The 14,832-nt window shown below is 54.3% G+C and overlaps 1 protein-coding gene across 1 annotated transcript; it reads right to left on the bottom strand.

Moving 5' to 3' along the window:
• Positions 1-2,941: 2,941 nt before the first annotated feature.
• On the bottom strand, positions 2,942-12,399 carry LOC127316223 (uncharacterized). The gene is made up of 4 exons (XM_071823809.1): positions 12,234-12,399; positions 11,760-12,124; positions 11,455-11,676; positions 2,942-2,996 (listed from the first exon to the last, which is right to left on the bottom strand). Exons 1-4 carry the CDS (start codon positions 12,384-12,386, stop codon positions 2,942-2,944), a joined length of 795 nt encoding a protein of 264 aa, XP_071679910.1. The 5' UTR covers positions 12,387-12,399.
• Between the last annotated feature and the right edge of the window lie 2,433 nt (positions 12,400-14,832).

Genomic DNA, 14,832 nt, shown 5'->3' with positions numbered 1-14,832 from the left:
CGGACATGTGCCCGATCTTGTGGGTGCGCATCTGGAGCGGCAGCACCCGGCGCTCGGCGATGGTGCAGAGGAGATCTTCGGCAGTCAGCCCGCCATCGGTGGCTGTCGCCAGGAAGTCCCAAAGCAGGTTCACCTCGGCGTTCTGATCCGACGAGCGGGCGTTGTGGCTCCAGTTGATCCGGCCGACTGGAGGGGCCGGGTTGAACTCCGGCAAGTTGATCCGGTCGACGAGCTCCCCCTCGTTGCGCACGTAGAAGAACGACATCTGCCAGTTCTTCACCGAGTCGACGGTGGGGATTTTAGGGAAAGGCGTACCAGGCCGGGTGTAGATCGAGGCGGCGCCGCAGGCTCGCAGGCGGCCGTCGTTGGTTTGCGCCTTCAAGAAGAAGAGCCGACTCCAGAAGTCGATGTCGGGCCACAAGCCGACGTAAGCCTCCATGAACGCCACGAAGCAGCTCAGGAGGACGCACGCGTTGGCCGGCAGGTGATGCGGCTGAAGGCCAAAGTGGTCGAGGAATTGCCGGAAGAACGTCGAAGCCGGCAGGCCCAGCCCGCGATCCAGATGCGCGCCGAAGACGACGCGCTCGCCGGGCCGCGGCTCGGGCTCCACCTCCTCGCCGGGCACCCGCGTGATCACCGACTGCGGGATCCGCCGGAGGCGCACCAGTCGTTCGACGTCGTCCTCCCGCATGTAGGAGCCCCTCCACGATCCGCTGGGGGACGCCATTGACGAGGTCGAGGAAGAAGATGACCAGGAGAGACTAAACGGCGAGGAAGAACCTCGCGACCGCGGCGGCGACAACGGCGGCTGAGGACGCTCCGTCGAGACGCGCGGCCCCGTGGCGCCGGATTGACGGAGTGGCGGCGGTGGATCGGTGAAGATTCGCCCGCCGGAGTTCGCCAGCGGGAGGCGTTCGCCGGGGCAACAGCGAGCTCGAGCGCGCAGGGAGCGATGGAAGCAGGAGCGCGAGGAGGAAGAGAATGGCAAGTGGCCGCCTCGATGCCTCCCCCGCGGCATTTATAGCCTCCTGCCGCGGGCGGTTGGCCTCCAAGTGGCGGTCGTGGGCCACGTCCCCGGATTTACTGCGCCGTAACTCCTCCCACTTCCACGACGGTTATCGGAAACGGCCACACCACGTCGCCCACTACCGCACCGGATCCGGGGGGACATTGATGTGACCAGACGAACCAACCGCCGGGCCAAGCGCCAGACCAGTCAAGTCGGGCGCAGGACCCGAGGCGGCGGAGACTCCGGCGCGCCGCAAGCCGGAGCCGGACAATAAGTTCCACCCGAGCCAAAATTCGTCAGCAAGGCGGAGACTCCGCCAAAACTTGCGAGAAAGCGAAAGCTGTATAAGTGTAAAAAGCGGCCGGCTAGAAGCAGCCGGCAGGAACGAGCCGGATGAGGGCGCAGCCGGCTGAATGGAAATTCTCAGTCGGCCCCTCCAAGCGTCGTCTAATATATTCGAGAAGCCAGGAAAACCTGCCTAGGTCCTTCTGGACGCAGGACCTTGCCGCCGGGGCTAATGTCGGGGGAAGACCCCGGATAGGGCAATGGACGCGGAGCAGCCGGCTGGCCACCGGCCGGCTCGCGGCAAAGGCCGGTCGAGGAGCAGCCGGCTGGCGCCGTGGCCGGCTGGTCCGAAGCCGGCTGGCTCTAGGTCCTAGTCGGCCTGGCTACGGCCGCCAATGCCGTGGCTGGGCCGGCTTCTACAAGCCATATCCGGCGGGGTTTGTACCTCGGACCGACTCGAGGCTGGCGAAGTCTTGCACCGGAAGGAACCGGGTTGGTGATCCGGGTTCCTAAAGTCCACGCCGACTCCATCTTCCGTAAAGTGCGGGGCACCGTGGAGCAATAGTGCCGCGCGCCGGACAGGCCGTCGTGGCTTACGACGATCCGTACCGGCTACTGATGGGCGACGGCGACAGGGACAGCTCCTCTCCATACCGCTGACCGTGGCAGCCGGATGGGACAGGCCACGACGCCTCAACCACTCCTGACGTCACCGCCTCGGGAAGGAGCGGAAGCCGAAGCCGGCCCAGCCGGCCAGTAAACTATAGGGTCTTATATGTAAAGTGCCGGTGCCTATATAAGCCGCACTACCCCCTCTCGTGCAGGGGATCGATCGATCATTTATTGCTTTCACCCACCTACAGAGCTGCCCTGTGAGAGAGACCATAGTCTTCCTTAGCCTCTCAGGAGCAGCCGGACACAGCTCTAAGAGCACCATTGTATTGTGTGATCATCATATACACTCATAGCAGGAGTAGAGGTTTTACCTCCATCGGAGGGCCTCGAACCTGGGTACGTCGCCGTGTCGCTCGTGCCCATACCCGCATCCGGATACCGCCGTGAGATCCCTCAGGAACCACTTCGATTAGCCACTGTAATGTCCCAGGTTTAGAGACGATCGAGGGGTAGATTTTAGAAAGGGATGTGCATTGCATAGTAAATTCTGGGGAAATTTCGCGCTTTTAAACAAAAACTGCATCGAAGGGGGACAAGTTTCTCTCTCGACACCTTACAGGGTTAGGGTTTCGAGAGTGCGACAAACTTGCTTCTCACTTCACTAGTTAGGGTTTTGAGATGAGAGAGGAGAGTTTGCTTGATTGAATTCCAAATGATATGACATGGTTGAATTCAAACCAAGGTTGAATTTGAATTTCAAATTCAAACATTAAATAATTACTTTAAATAATTCAAATGAGGAAATTCATTAAGAATATAATCAATAATAATCAAGATAAACAATAATATTAAAGTCAAGCTCATTAGAGAAAACTTTGAGCTTTATTGATCATCACACACATTACAATGTCATTACAATATTTATAAGTGAAATAAAAGAATATTACAACACATTACATAAATGGGCAGAATAGCAAAATAAAGAAAAATTACAAGATTAATGATTCTAAACTAAGTTCTACAAGATCATCTTCATTTGATCTTGAACTTGATGAATTCCAAGCCCATTTTGAGCCATTGTTGATCCCTGCACAAAAACACAACAAAGAGAAATTATGCCAAGTGGCAAAGCCACTTGGCAAGTTAGAAAATCAAATGGAAAGGTAAAATGAGCAGATAAGCTCAATGTGGCCGAGCTGATCCAGGCCAAAGCCAGATGCACAGGATCTGGTTCACACAGGCACACAAGCAGCACACACATCAGGTGTGCATGCTCAACACACAGGCACTGCCTGTGCATGTGACACAACACACACACAGCATCAGTGAGTCACCAAAGTGACCAGAGCCAAGCTGTCGACCAGGGAGAGTACAAGAAAGCAACATATATAACCTTTTCAGTGCTCAAACCCTAGTCAATTGCTCATCCATCGACAGCAGCAGTGGTAAGAACACCAAGAACAGCCAAGAACACCAAGAACAGATGAACAGCTAGAGCTGTCTCATCTATTCACAATCACCAGAAAATAAACCAAGATCTCAAGCTTGCTAGGAGGAGAAGGGCAAGCAAACAAAGCATCACAGAAGCAATCCTCTACAACAACAATTAAATCTAGGAGCTGGAGTGAGGTATACCACACAAAAGCCTGAGCAAGATCATATCTTGCTCATAATTAAGCATACAAAGCATCACTGGAGCACAGAAAGGGTAGATTACCCTGTGTGTGTCATCATTTGGCTACCAAGCCATTTGGTGCAAGCACAGATGGGTAAGACCAATAGGTTAACATCCTTTGGGAACAACAGTTATGCAAATCCATGCATAACTAGAGGAATCCAGCTAAGAGTGAAACCATAGTTAGCCTAAACCCCTCACTAAGCACCTACAGCTAGCTAGGCCATCAGACTATAGACAATTACCTGTCTATATTCTTTGTCAACATCAAAGGACCACTGGAAGTCCAATACTGGATCAAGCCCGTGAGCGATTGTTCCATTCCAGCAAGCAAACCCAACCATTGCAAGTCACAGAGAGGCAGGAGCAACCATTTCTAGCAGATTAAGCCTGCTAGGGTCACATCAGCTACCTAGCCACTTCAACAGATCACCAAAGCATCACATCATCACCCACCAGGGTTCAGGATGAGCTAGGGTACCCAACCAGTGGTTGGCATCCCTTTAGCCTCATTATTCCATCCATGAGATCATCACTGCAGAGCAGTTCACATCATTTATCTACTTAATGAATCAAAGCTACACAGATAAATGAAACAGAGAAGTAAGCTATGCACCAGGCCATGCAGATGATCCAATGGATCATTGCAGATAGTAGCAGGGGCTTGAGCAAACACAAGCCACTGTGTTACACTGACATCAGGAGAGCATCAGCTAGACACAAGGATGAAACAGCAGCCATTCACCAAGCAACTGATGATCATAAGATCATCAGGACTTGATCAAGCATGCTAGAATCCATTCCAAGCAATTAACACATGAACAGATAATTAAATAACTGAACAATTGCATCACAGAAAGGAGCATCAGGCTTTATAATTGTATCCAGAAGCACATCAAAGGCTTGATGAACCAAAGGATCACAACATATAAGAAAGGTACATATCAATTCATCACTGAATCACACTGCTAAGCCAACAGTAATATTCAATTGAGCATGATCATGAATCTGAACAAAATGAACTAGCCAGAGGCACTGGTACTTGCAAGTATGCAAGGATTAACCACCACAATCAAGCCAGGGACAAGATTAAGCACACACAGTATGCCTTAGGGACAGTATAAAAATGAATAGGAGCATGCCAGTAAGCCATGAGCATCACTGGATGCTCATGAGCAACCACAGGAGGATCACAGCTAAAGATTACAATAAACAGAGATAGCTAGGAAGCATAGTGAGCAATTGAGCAAGAACAGCACAGCACTGCAAGCTAAGATCTATGGCGGCAGCAGCAAGTCAAGCACAGCAGAGCACCAACATAAGTAGGCCAGCACCTCCACAAGGAGGGAAGCCATGGCCAGGGATACTGGAGGAAGAAGAAGAGAGACACAGGTGAAAGGGGGCGGCGGAACACCTACCTTGGTCGAGCAGATAGACGCGGCCATGGCGACCATGGCGGCACACGCCAGAGAGCGGCGGCGCCAAGCCAAGCCTGGCCATGGCGACACCACGGCACCGCCAGCACCACGGCGGCGATGCCAGGGCGGAGTCCAAGCACCAGGAGCGCCAGGAGCGGCGGGATCGAGCGGATCCCGTAACCCTAGCACCAGACGGGGACGAGACCGAGAGCAGCAGGTCGTCCGCGTCAGATCGACGCGGATAGGAATGACCGCCGTCGTGTGGCGCGTTGATTACGCACCACGGCGGGGGCCAAGTCCGGCGAACCTCGCCGGAATCGAGCGGCGACGGCGGAGGCGACGCAGGTCGCCAGAGCAGATTAGGGTTAGGGTTCGAGCGCGCGTGCGGAGAAGAGAGAGGAGTGGGGCTGGTCGAGCCGGACCGAGCCGGTCGGTCCGACCTAACCCACTGGGTTGCACCGACAGGTGGGCCCAGGGGTGCTTTTGTCTTTTCACAAACAAATAAAAATGCTGAAACTTTGAATAATAATAGAAAATTGATAAAAGCTCTAAAAAAATAATTAAAAATATGAAAATAGATCAGCATAAAATTCTCTATAATAATAAAATACAAAAGAGAGTTTTTGAAGACAATTAAAAATAAGTCTTTACTTGAGGATTTAAATAATCATTTAAATCACACATAAAAATTTTCAATAATAAAATAAGTCCATTAATGAAATGGGACTTCAAAAACACCTTGACAAAATTTCAAGGTTGTATTTTACTTTAATTCATGTACCCCCAAATTGTTCTTAGTATTAACCTCTTACATGAAATATTAACGACATCGGAAGGGGGGAACAAACCCTAAAAATGGAATCATGCATAATTGCTTCTTTAACCATTGCCCTTATCGGACAATGATGCTATTTTTCAGAACAAGAGGACAAGGGTCAGTCCATACCTACCAACTGCAGAACTTTGCAGTGTTCAGGCAAGTTCATCACTTGCTCATGTCATTTGAGTATTTCTATCAAATTACTTGCAAAGTATTATGGTTATCACTATTGCATAAAAATCAAAACCACTACTTTCATAACTATGAATATGACTATGTGGTGGGCAATGGAACCATGGATTGTGTTGATATGGTGGAGGTTCCATTGCAAGGGTTTATATCCATCTAGGATTAAACAACAAATGTCGCCAGTGATTCTTGTGCCGTAATACCCGTGTTAACCATAAGATCTGGAGTGGGACGGAGTAGTCAAAAGTGTTTCCACCTCTCGTACATCAACGGATGCGCTTACCGTAGACACTTGACCCAGGTTGGGCAAGCGGTGGGGTGGGGATCCCATTCTAATTCCCCACGGTAAGTGGTCTATGATGGGTTGCAGCTACCGGCGAAGGAGTTTGGTTAACGAGTCCCAAACTGTTGTCGTGGTCGGGGTCCACCCTGAAATTACGGGAATAATGGGACCGACGTGGACCCAGGGTCGGCGCATGCAACAAAGGGTGGGTGTTCGAGGTAGCGGAGGAACATGATTGGCTAGACCTTATACCGGGCCTCACACCAAAGGAAGTGTGGACGGGAAAGCTGCCCGGTTGGCACCAAGGTTAAGATCTCTTATGGGTAAAGCAACACACCTCTGCAGAGTGTAAGAACTGTGACCTGTCACTCCCTGTTCCGGGATTGAGGAACTGCGAACGCGGCCGGAAAGGAGCTCCATGAAGTTCTAGTAAACCGGTGAAGGCTGACGGACATAGCTCTTTGAAATAAAAGCAATCTATTGAAGAAATGTTTATCAAAACTTGCATTGGTATTAGACTTTCTGGTCTAATATCGTAGCTAGTGCATTAAACACCTCTTATCTATAATGAACTTGTTGAGTACGCTCGTACTCATACCACTCTTAAACCCCATGCTTAGATTGTCTGAACCGTGCGGAGGAGGAGGACTACGACAGCAATGATGGAGCCGAGATCATCGGCTACGAGGAACCAGACCTCTCAGGAGGTGTTGAAGGCGTAGACTACATCATAGTCTACGGATCCGGGGAGGCTTCCGGAGGAGAACAAGCCTAAGGATATCAGGAGGAGTAGTAGTAGCCGAGCAGCACAAACTCTTACTACAGAGCTGCTCGATTAAATAAATGTTTAGTTTAATGAGACAATGGTATTGTAAGTTAAGTTGGGTTCACCTCGAACCCAGGAGTTATCCTCTTAGGACCCAAGAGGAGCTCCGAGACGACTTGTGTATGATGATTGTAATAATATGTGAATGAGTTATGGACCTTGCTATGTTCTGTTGTACTACTCTGAGGGATGTAATATTTGCGGAATGGTACTTCGCGAATGTTATATCAACGACTGGCATACTACAACATGCGGTGGTATGCGGGGGTCACCACGGTTGGTATTATAGCAAAAGCTTTGACCTTAGGTTGGAACCTAGTAAATGGGACTAAACGTTAGGAGTCAAATAGGATTAGTAAAGAATTCTCTAAAAATATGGTGTATATTCAATTGAGAATACAACAATCATATCTTTTAGTGCGATAATTCTTTATGATCTCTATTATGATGCATTATCACTAATCTTATACTCTTTCTATTTCTACAGCCAACATGGCAAGTGCACGACCGGGAAGAAACGTGAAAGTTATGGATTCCACACTGAACGAATACCAAGGAGGACTTGCTGATATCCTACGATCCATGTTGCTGGAGTTTGGGTGTGATCCCCAGATTCCAGTAAAGAAGTACATGTTCTATGATGGACCGGTGTTAGCCAAGTGCAGAGTAGGACTGCGACTTCCCGAATCCTTGGGAATGAGCGTAGTCATGCCAGCTGGAGAAGCTAGGACAACCAACACAGCCTACCATATAGCTGTTATGAGAGCCATAACCGACATACGGGAACATAAGACAAAAGAGCTTATGGATTCCGAGTTCTCCCATATTCCTCATAATCAGGAGGAGGAAGATCCCATGCTCAACCACTACAAATACGCCAAACGCAAACCCATAGCAGCGGCAAAATATATGGATAATAGCCGTAACTTCATATCATTACTCTTTCAGCTGAATCATCATCTGATAGGAGCTATTGATACGATGTTAGAGGAATTTACCGAACCCAAGGAGGAGAGTAGGGAGAAAGAACCTATGGAGAATGTAGTGCACACACCAGTTTATTCAGCTGGTGACTACATCAGCTTTGATCCACTTGCACGTGAACCTACACCTGCTACACCTGGGAACTACCTGAATAGTTCCTATGGGGGATACGAAGGCGGAGCGGAATCCGGAAACAACCAGCGTTCCGAGACTCCGATCGAGAATTCTAGGGGTTGGCGTTGGGGAAATGATACTGGAACCCATAGTACTACTGAGTATTATGATGGAGAGATGAACGATGATGCAACAACCCAGAACCAGAGCTATCCTCCGACGCTATCACAGCCGGAAGGTCCAGCCCTTAGCATTCCGAGAAGGAGACCTAGTGCTCCGGCTGATCCAGAGGACAGCCGGACAGCATAAACTGTCATCCCCATGGGAGGGTCCCTTCATCGTGAGCAAGGCGGTAGGCAATGATTCCTACTATCTCATAGATGCCCAAGAGGCTAAGAAAAACAAGCCGGACAAGGCTGACGAGGAGACTAAACGTCCCTGGAATGTCAGGTTACTCCGCCCATTTTACACATGAGAGCAGGAATGTATGTATCCCTTGTATCCCTTTTGCAAGTTATGAAAAAGCTTGCGCCAAGAGCGCCGTTTCCGACAAGTTTTTCGCGTACTTTACCTTGTTTCGCCAATTGGCTTGAACCCTCTCACGCGGCCGGCTCAGTAACGTGATCCGGTTTCCGACAGCCGGCTTCCGATCCAGCTACAGACCGCAACCCGGCTGTCCGGCTGGCGGGAGTAAGGCCTAGGGAGCCGGCACGCGAAAAACGACTAAGGGAAAGAGTAAAAGCGAGTTGACTTGCAACTTTTCATAAAGTGCCGGATTGCCGAATTCAGCTCGTTCGACTGAAATACTGTCGGCCTCACCCAGCGGCCCGCTCTTGATCCGGCGACGGATCGCAAGTCGGACGTACGACCGGCAAGGGCACAGCCAAAGAGTGGGGCGGATGGGAAAAAGCGAACGAGTCGAAAGAAAGCAAATCGGCACACAAATGATTAACAAACACACTAAAGTGTGACTTAATAAAAGGCGATAATATTGTCTTACATCTGCACCCGGCATCCCGGGGATTTAATAAATTGTCTTGCAAAAGAACAACCGAAAAGCAGAAATCTAAGCCGGAGGGGCATCAGTGGAGCCGGCTGCCGGGTCGTCCTCAGGCACGTCTTCCGCCTCCTCCTCATCCATGTATTCTTCATCATTGGATGGAGGAGGGTTCGGATCCGCGACGAAGAGGGTCTTGTCGACGAACTCGGCGATGGTGCTGGCTCGAGCGAGGCGGGCGGCCTTGAGATCGGCCGGGAGCTTGGTCTCCACGCCGGCTCGCCGGGACTCCACTGCCCCAGGTCCACCTCGTTGTACCAGGAGAGGACGAAGGACAGCGCCATGTCGGCACCGCGCGCGTGGCCGACTCCTTCCGGTCGAGGAAGCGGTCCGGCGCCCGCTCCATCGCGGAGATGAGGCCGGAGATGTCTTGCGGCACCGCCTCCCAGTGCCATAGCATGGGCACCAGCTCTTCGGCCGCTTTCGCAACTCCCGGCCGAGCTGGGTGACGGGCTCGATGCGGGCGGCCATGGACGCCGGTGGTCCTCCATGGAGAAGTACTCCGAGCTGCCCTCGCCGCCTCCTGCCTCCACGGAGTCACGTGCGGCGCCGACGGCTGCCAAAGCCGCCTCCCGCGTCTCGTGGAAGGCCGCTGAAGAAGAAGAAGCATGTCGAAGCCATCAAAGCCGAAATAAGCTGAAAAATGCAAATTTTCGAAGTCCTAAAGTAAGCCAGCGGCAGCCGGCAAGAACCGATCGCCCCCAGCCCGAAGATGGAGATTCCGAAGCTCTAAAGTAGCTGGCGGCAGCCGGCAAGAACCGATCGCCCCAGCCCGAAAATGGAGATTTCGAAGTAAAAAGAAAAGCCCGGCGGTAGCCGGCAAGAACCGATCGCCCCAGCCCGAAGATGGAGATATCGAAAAATCAGAAGTTTCGCTGCCGGCTACCAACGAAAGTCGGCGATCGACAGCCGAAAGCCGGCACAGGGTAGGAACATAAAGATGCACTCACCCGCCAAGCCGCGATCAAGCGCGCTAAAGTCATCGATCCAGCGTTTGGCGGTAGCCGTCGCCTCGTGGACTTGGCGGTGACCTCCTCCTGCAAAGACAAGCCGCTGCTTCTCCACCTCCGACAGCCGCCGGCTCAGATCATCCACCTTCTCCTTCTCCGCCGTCCCGAGGGAGTTGAGCTCGGTGATGTGGTTCTTCTCCAGCCAGGCGCAGCCGTGTCGGCTCCTGCTCAGCCAGCTTGAGCTTGGCTGCGGCAGATCGGCCCGCCTCCTCGCTCTCGGCGCACTGCGCGCGAGCGGCTCGGAGATCCGACTCCAGCTGCGGGACCTTGGCGGCCTCAAGCTGCGAGGCGGCCGGAAAGAAATGTCAGCCAACCAAGATTAAGAAAGAAACAAGACATCAAGTCGAAAGAAGCATAGAGCTTACCCTTGACAGCCTCCAGCTCGCGAGCCAAGCCGGCTCGCTCGATCTTAGCCTTGTGGTAGCTGGTCACCACCTGGTTGTACAAGAAGGTGCGCCGCTCCTCAACCGTCCGAAAGAATCGGTTGCTTAGACAAGACTGGATCGGCTTCAGCAGCCGGCCCACGTCTCGGAGGGCTACGAACAAGAAAATTGCAAAAGAAAAGAAAACACACCTTCTCGGCATCCTCCAGGCGTCGCCCGGCTGGGCAAGGGTCTCGGCGGCCTTGGTCTTGAGGCTGGCCCGATAGCCGGAGAAAAGCATCTTCATGGGCGCCGTGCCGAGCTGCCCCTCCCGGCCGAGTACCTCGCAGAGTTCGCCCGATGCCATGCCCTCTCCATGGTTCCCGCCGAGCCGGCTGGAGTCGGAGGCGGACGGCACAGCCACCAGCCGGGCACCCTTGGCCACGTGAAGGCCCTCGCACGGGCCCGCTGCGCCCTCCGTCCTCACCAGCGCGTGCGAGTCGGCGCCCTCCGTGCGCGCCGGCTCGTCCCTCGCCGGCTCTGCCTGGTTGGCTCGTCCCTCGTCGGCCGAGGCGGCGGCGTCGCTCCGGCGCAGCGGATGGCCCAGCCGGCCCAGTTGTCTCCGGCGCACGGGCGCCCCTCCGGACTCTCGTCCAACTCCACCACGGTGGGCCTGCTGCCGGCTCCGGCCGCAGCGGCGCGGCCCTGCCAGCGCCGGTCCTAGGAGCAGCCCCGCCGGCTCCGGCCCGGCTGAAGGCGGCATGCCCCGCCCGGCCCCGGCGGCGAAGAGGCGTCCGGCGCGGGAACATGTCGTCCGCCGTCGGCTGCCGCGTTGGCTCGACCCGCGTGCCGCGATCTGGCGCGGAGGCCAACGGCACGGCGAAGGAAGAAGCCCCTGTCGCAGGCGGCGGCGGCGTAGGTGCGCGCGAGGAAGGCTGCGGCGTCTGCTCCCTCCTCTGGCGCGGAAGCGGGGACACAACGCGCGGAGCTTGCCGGGAGCCGCCGCCCTGGGCAAACTTGATAGGGGCCCTAGCCGGATAAACAGAAAGATAATAAGCATAAAAGTAAGGAAAGAAAAGGAATCAAACAAGAAAAAGAGAAAGAGAACTCACCCGGCTTGCTCCGGGACCTTCTTCGGCTGCTGCCGGCGCTGCTTCTTCGCCTTCGCCTCCAAGGCGGCGGTGGAGCCGGCTCGTTTCGTGCCCTTGGGCGCCGAAGTCGCCGTGGTGCTTGGCGGCCTCGAGCGCAGAGGCACGGCGGGGATTGGCCCCGTGCCGGACGTCGCCGGCTCCTCCTCCTCCTCCTGGTGCTCTGGTGAAGGGGGCGGATTGTGCTCCCCCTGGCCGCCTAGATCAGGCGCTTGCGGCAGATCGTCGTCGCCGGCATGGTCGCCGGCTTGGTCAGCCGGATCGACGAGATCCGGCGTCCACCTCTTCGTCGCCAGGTCGCCGTCCTCGGCGTTCTGGCGCTCAAAAACCTAGAAAGACAGAAAAGCATGAGCATATGACAAGCCGGAAGTCGGCAGAAGAAAAAAGAAGTCGGCCTCGCAGCCGCAAGCCGGAAAATGGCAAAGACTCGAAGCTTACCCGCGCCGGTGGATGGTTCCTGTCGCAGGGCGCCAGCCCGTAGCTCCAGTCCTCCGCCAAGTTCGCCTTGGTGATGTGGTTCACCCGGCTGGCCACCTGGGCCTTGGTGAGCGGCGCCTTGGACGTCCGGTTCGGATCGAACCGGCCGGACATGTGCCCGATCTTGTGGGTGCGCATCCGGAGCAGCAGCGAGCTCGAGCGCGCAGAGGATAGCGATGGGAGCAAGAGTGCGAGGAAGAAGAAATGGCAAGTGGCCGCCTCGGGGCGCCCCCCCGCGGCATTTATAGCCACCCGACGCGGGCGGTTGGCCTCCAAGTGGCGGTCGTGGGCCGTAACTCCTCCCACGTCGCCGGATTTACTGCGCCGTAACCGCGCCGTAACTCCTCCCACGTCCACGACGGTTACCGAAAACGGCCACACCACGTCGCCCATTACCGCACCGGATCCGGGGGAGCATTGATGTGACCAGACGAACCGACCACCGGGCCAGGCGTCAGACCGGTCAAGTCGGGCGCAGGACCCGAGGCGGCGGAGGCTCCGGCGCGCCGCAAGCCGGAGCCGGACCAAAAGTTCCACTCAAGCCAAAATTCATCAGCAAGGCGGAGGCGCCATCAGATCTCGCGAGAAAGCAAAAAACTGCACAAGTGTAAAAAGCGGCCGGCTAGAAGCAGCCGGCAGGAACGAGCCGGATGAGGGCGCAGCCGGCTGAATGGAAATTCTCAGTCGGCCCCTCCAAGTGCCGTCTAATATACTCGAGAAGCCAGGAAAACCTGCCTAGGTCCTTCTAAACGCAGGACCTTGCCGGCCTTCGGGGCTAATGTCGGGGAAGACCCCGGATAGGGCAATGGACGCGGAGCAGCCGGCTGGCCACTGGCCGGCTCGCGGCAAAGGCCGGCTGAGGAGCAGCCGGCTGGCGCCGTGGCCGGCTGGTCTGGAAGCCGGCTGGCTCTAGGTCCTAGTCGGCCTGGCTACGGCCACCAATGCTGTAGTTGGGCCGGCTTCTACAAGCCATATCCGACTGGGGTTTGTACCTCAGACCGACTCGAGGCTGGCGAGTCTTGCACTGGAAGGAACCGGGTAGGTGATCCGGGTTCCCAAAGTCCACGCTGACTCCATCTTCCGTGATACGCGGGGCACTGTAGAGCAATAGTGCCTCGCGCCGGACAGGCCGTCAGGGCTTACGACGATCCGTACTGGCTACAGCGGCTGACGGCGACAGGGACACCTCCTCCATACCGCTGACCGTGGCAGCCGGATGGGACAGGCCACGATGCCTCAACCACTCCTGACGTCACCGCCTCGGGAAGGAGCGGAAGCCGAAGCCGGCCCAGCCGGCCAGTAAACTATAGGGTCTTATATGTAAAGTGCCGGTGCCTATATAAGCCGCACTACCCCCTCTCGTGCAGGGGATCGATCATTTTCATTGCTTTCACCTACCTACAGAGCTGCCCTGTGAGAGAGATCATCATCTCCCTTAGCCTCTCAGGGCAAGCCGGACACAGCTCTAGGAGCACCACTGTACTGTGTGATCATCATATACACTCATAGCAGGAGTAGAGGTTTTACCTCCACCGGAGGGCCTCGAACCTGGGTACGTCGCCGTGTCGCTCGTGCCCATACCCGCTTCCGGATACCGCCGTGAGATCCCTCAGGAACCACTTCGTTTAGCCACCCTATGTCATATGCCGTGACGATACCACGACACACATCGACTTGAGTATTGTAATAAGACCACTTATGTATGTATATACAGGGTATATGTTTTGTATGATTTGGATTTGCTTCTTGATTTCCATTGCGTGACTAGTTCTGTGCACAAGGTTGAGCTCAAAAAACTTGCGCATGGAGTAATTATGAGTATCATCTTGTGTTGCAGAACTAGGGGGATATGTCGGGAACGTTAGGAAACGAGACGGAAGCGCAGCGCATGGAGCGCGAAGCAAAAGAGAAGGAAGAGGCTGAGGGTGCAGCCAGAGATCAGTTTCCACCACCACCACCACCCATGACGCAGCAAAACTTTATCCAGTACATGCAACTTGCGGAAGAGAGGCAGCGTGTAACACTGGAGCTGCAGAACAAATTCCTTCAGGATCTGATGCAGCAGAATAGGGTGGAGAGACCTGAGAACCAGGGAGTCACATTAGCAGACTTCCAAAACACCAAGCCGATATCTTTCGCATACGCGCCAGAGCCTATGGATGCGGAAGATTGGTTGATGGATACTGAGCGCAAGCTCAACACTGTTGGATGCAATGACCAAGAGAAGGTCCGTTATGCGACCCATCTGCTATGTGGACCTGCCGCATCATGGTGGGACAACATTGTAGCCGTGTATCCGGCAGGTAAGGTATTTACCTGGGAGGAGTTCGCAAGGAAGTTCAGGGAATCCAATGTCCCTGAAAGTATCGTGGAACTGAAGCGTCGAGAGTTCGAGAGTCTCGAGCAGAAGGATAAGGCAATCCTGACCTATGTCAGGGAGTTTTCAAAGCTGTCCCGGTATGCTGTTGAGGAAGTCAATACCGAGGACAAGAAGAAGAAGAGATTTCTGAGGGGGTTAAGTCCCCAGTTTAAGGTGCAGCTACGGATGATGAGAGCAACG

The sequence above is a fragment of the Lolium perenne genome, chromosome 7 (assembly GCF_019359855.2).
Source record: "Lolium perenne isolate Kyuss_39 chromosome 7, Kyuss_2.0, whole genome shotgun sequence".
Taxonomy (NCBI): domain Eukaryota; kingdom Viridiplantae; phylum Streptophyta; class Magnoliopsida; order Poales; family Poaceae; genus Lolium; species Lolium perenne.
This window is presented reverse-complemented; position numbering and strand designations above follow the sequence as displayed.

What these genes read in the sequence shown, in the direction of transcription:
- LOC127316223 (XM_071823809.1), bottom strand. Translation starts at nt 12,386, where the DNA reads ATGTCCGGCCGGTTCGATCCGAACCGGACGTCCAAGGCGCCGCTCACC. An exon ending in GGAACCATCCACCGGCGCGG is followed by an intron (nt 12,125 to 12,233) that starts GTAAGCTTCGAG and finishes CTGTCTTTCTAG; the next exon opens with GTTTTTGAGCGCCAGAACGC. An exon ending in AAGGTCCCGGAGCAAGCCGG is followed by an intron (nt 11,677 to 11,759) that starts GTGAGTTCTCTT and finishes TTATCCGGCTAG; the next exon opens with GGCCCCTATCAAGTTTGCCC.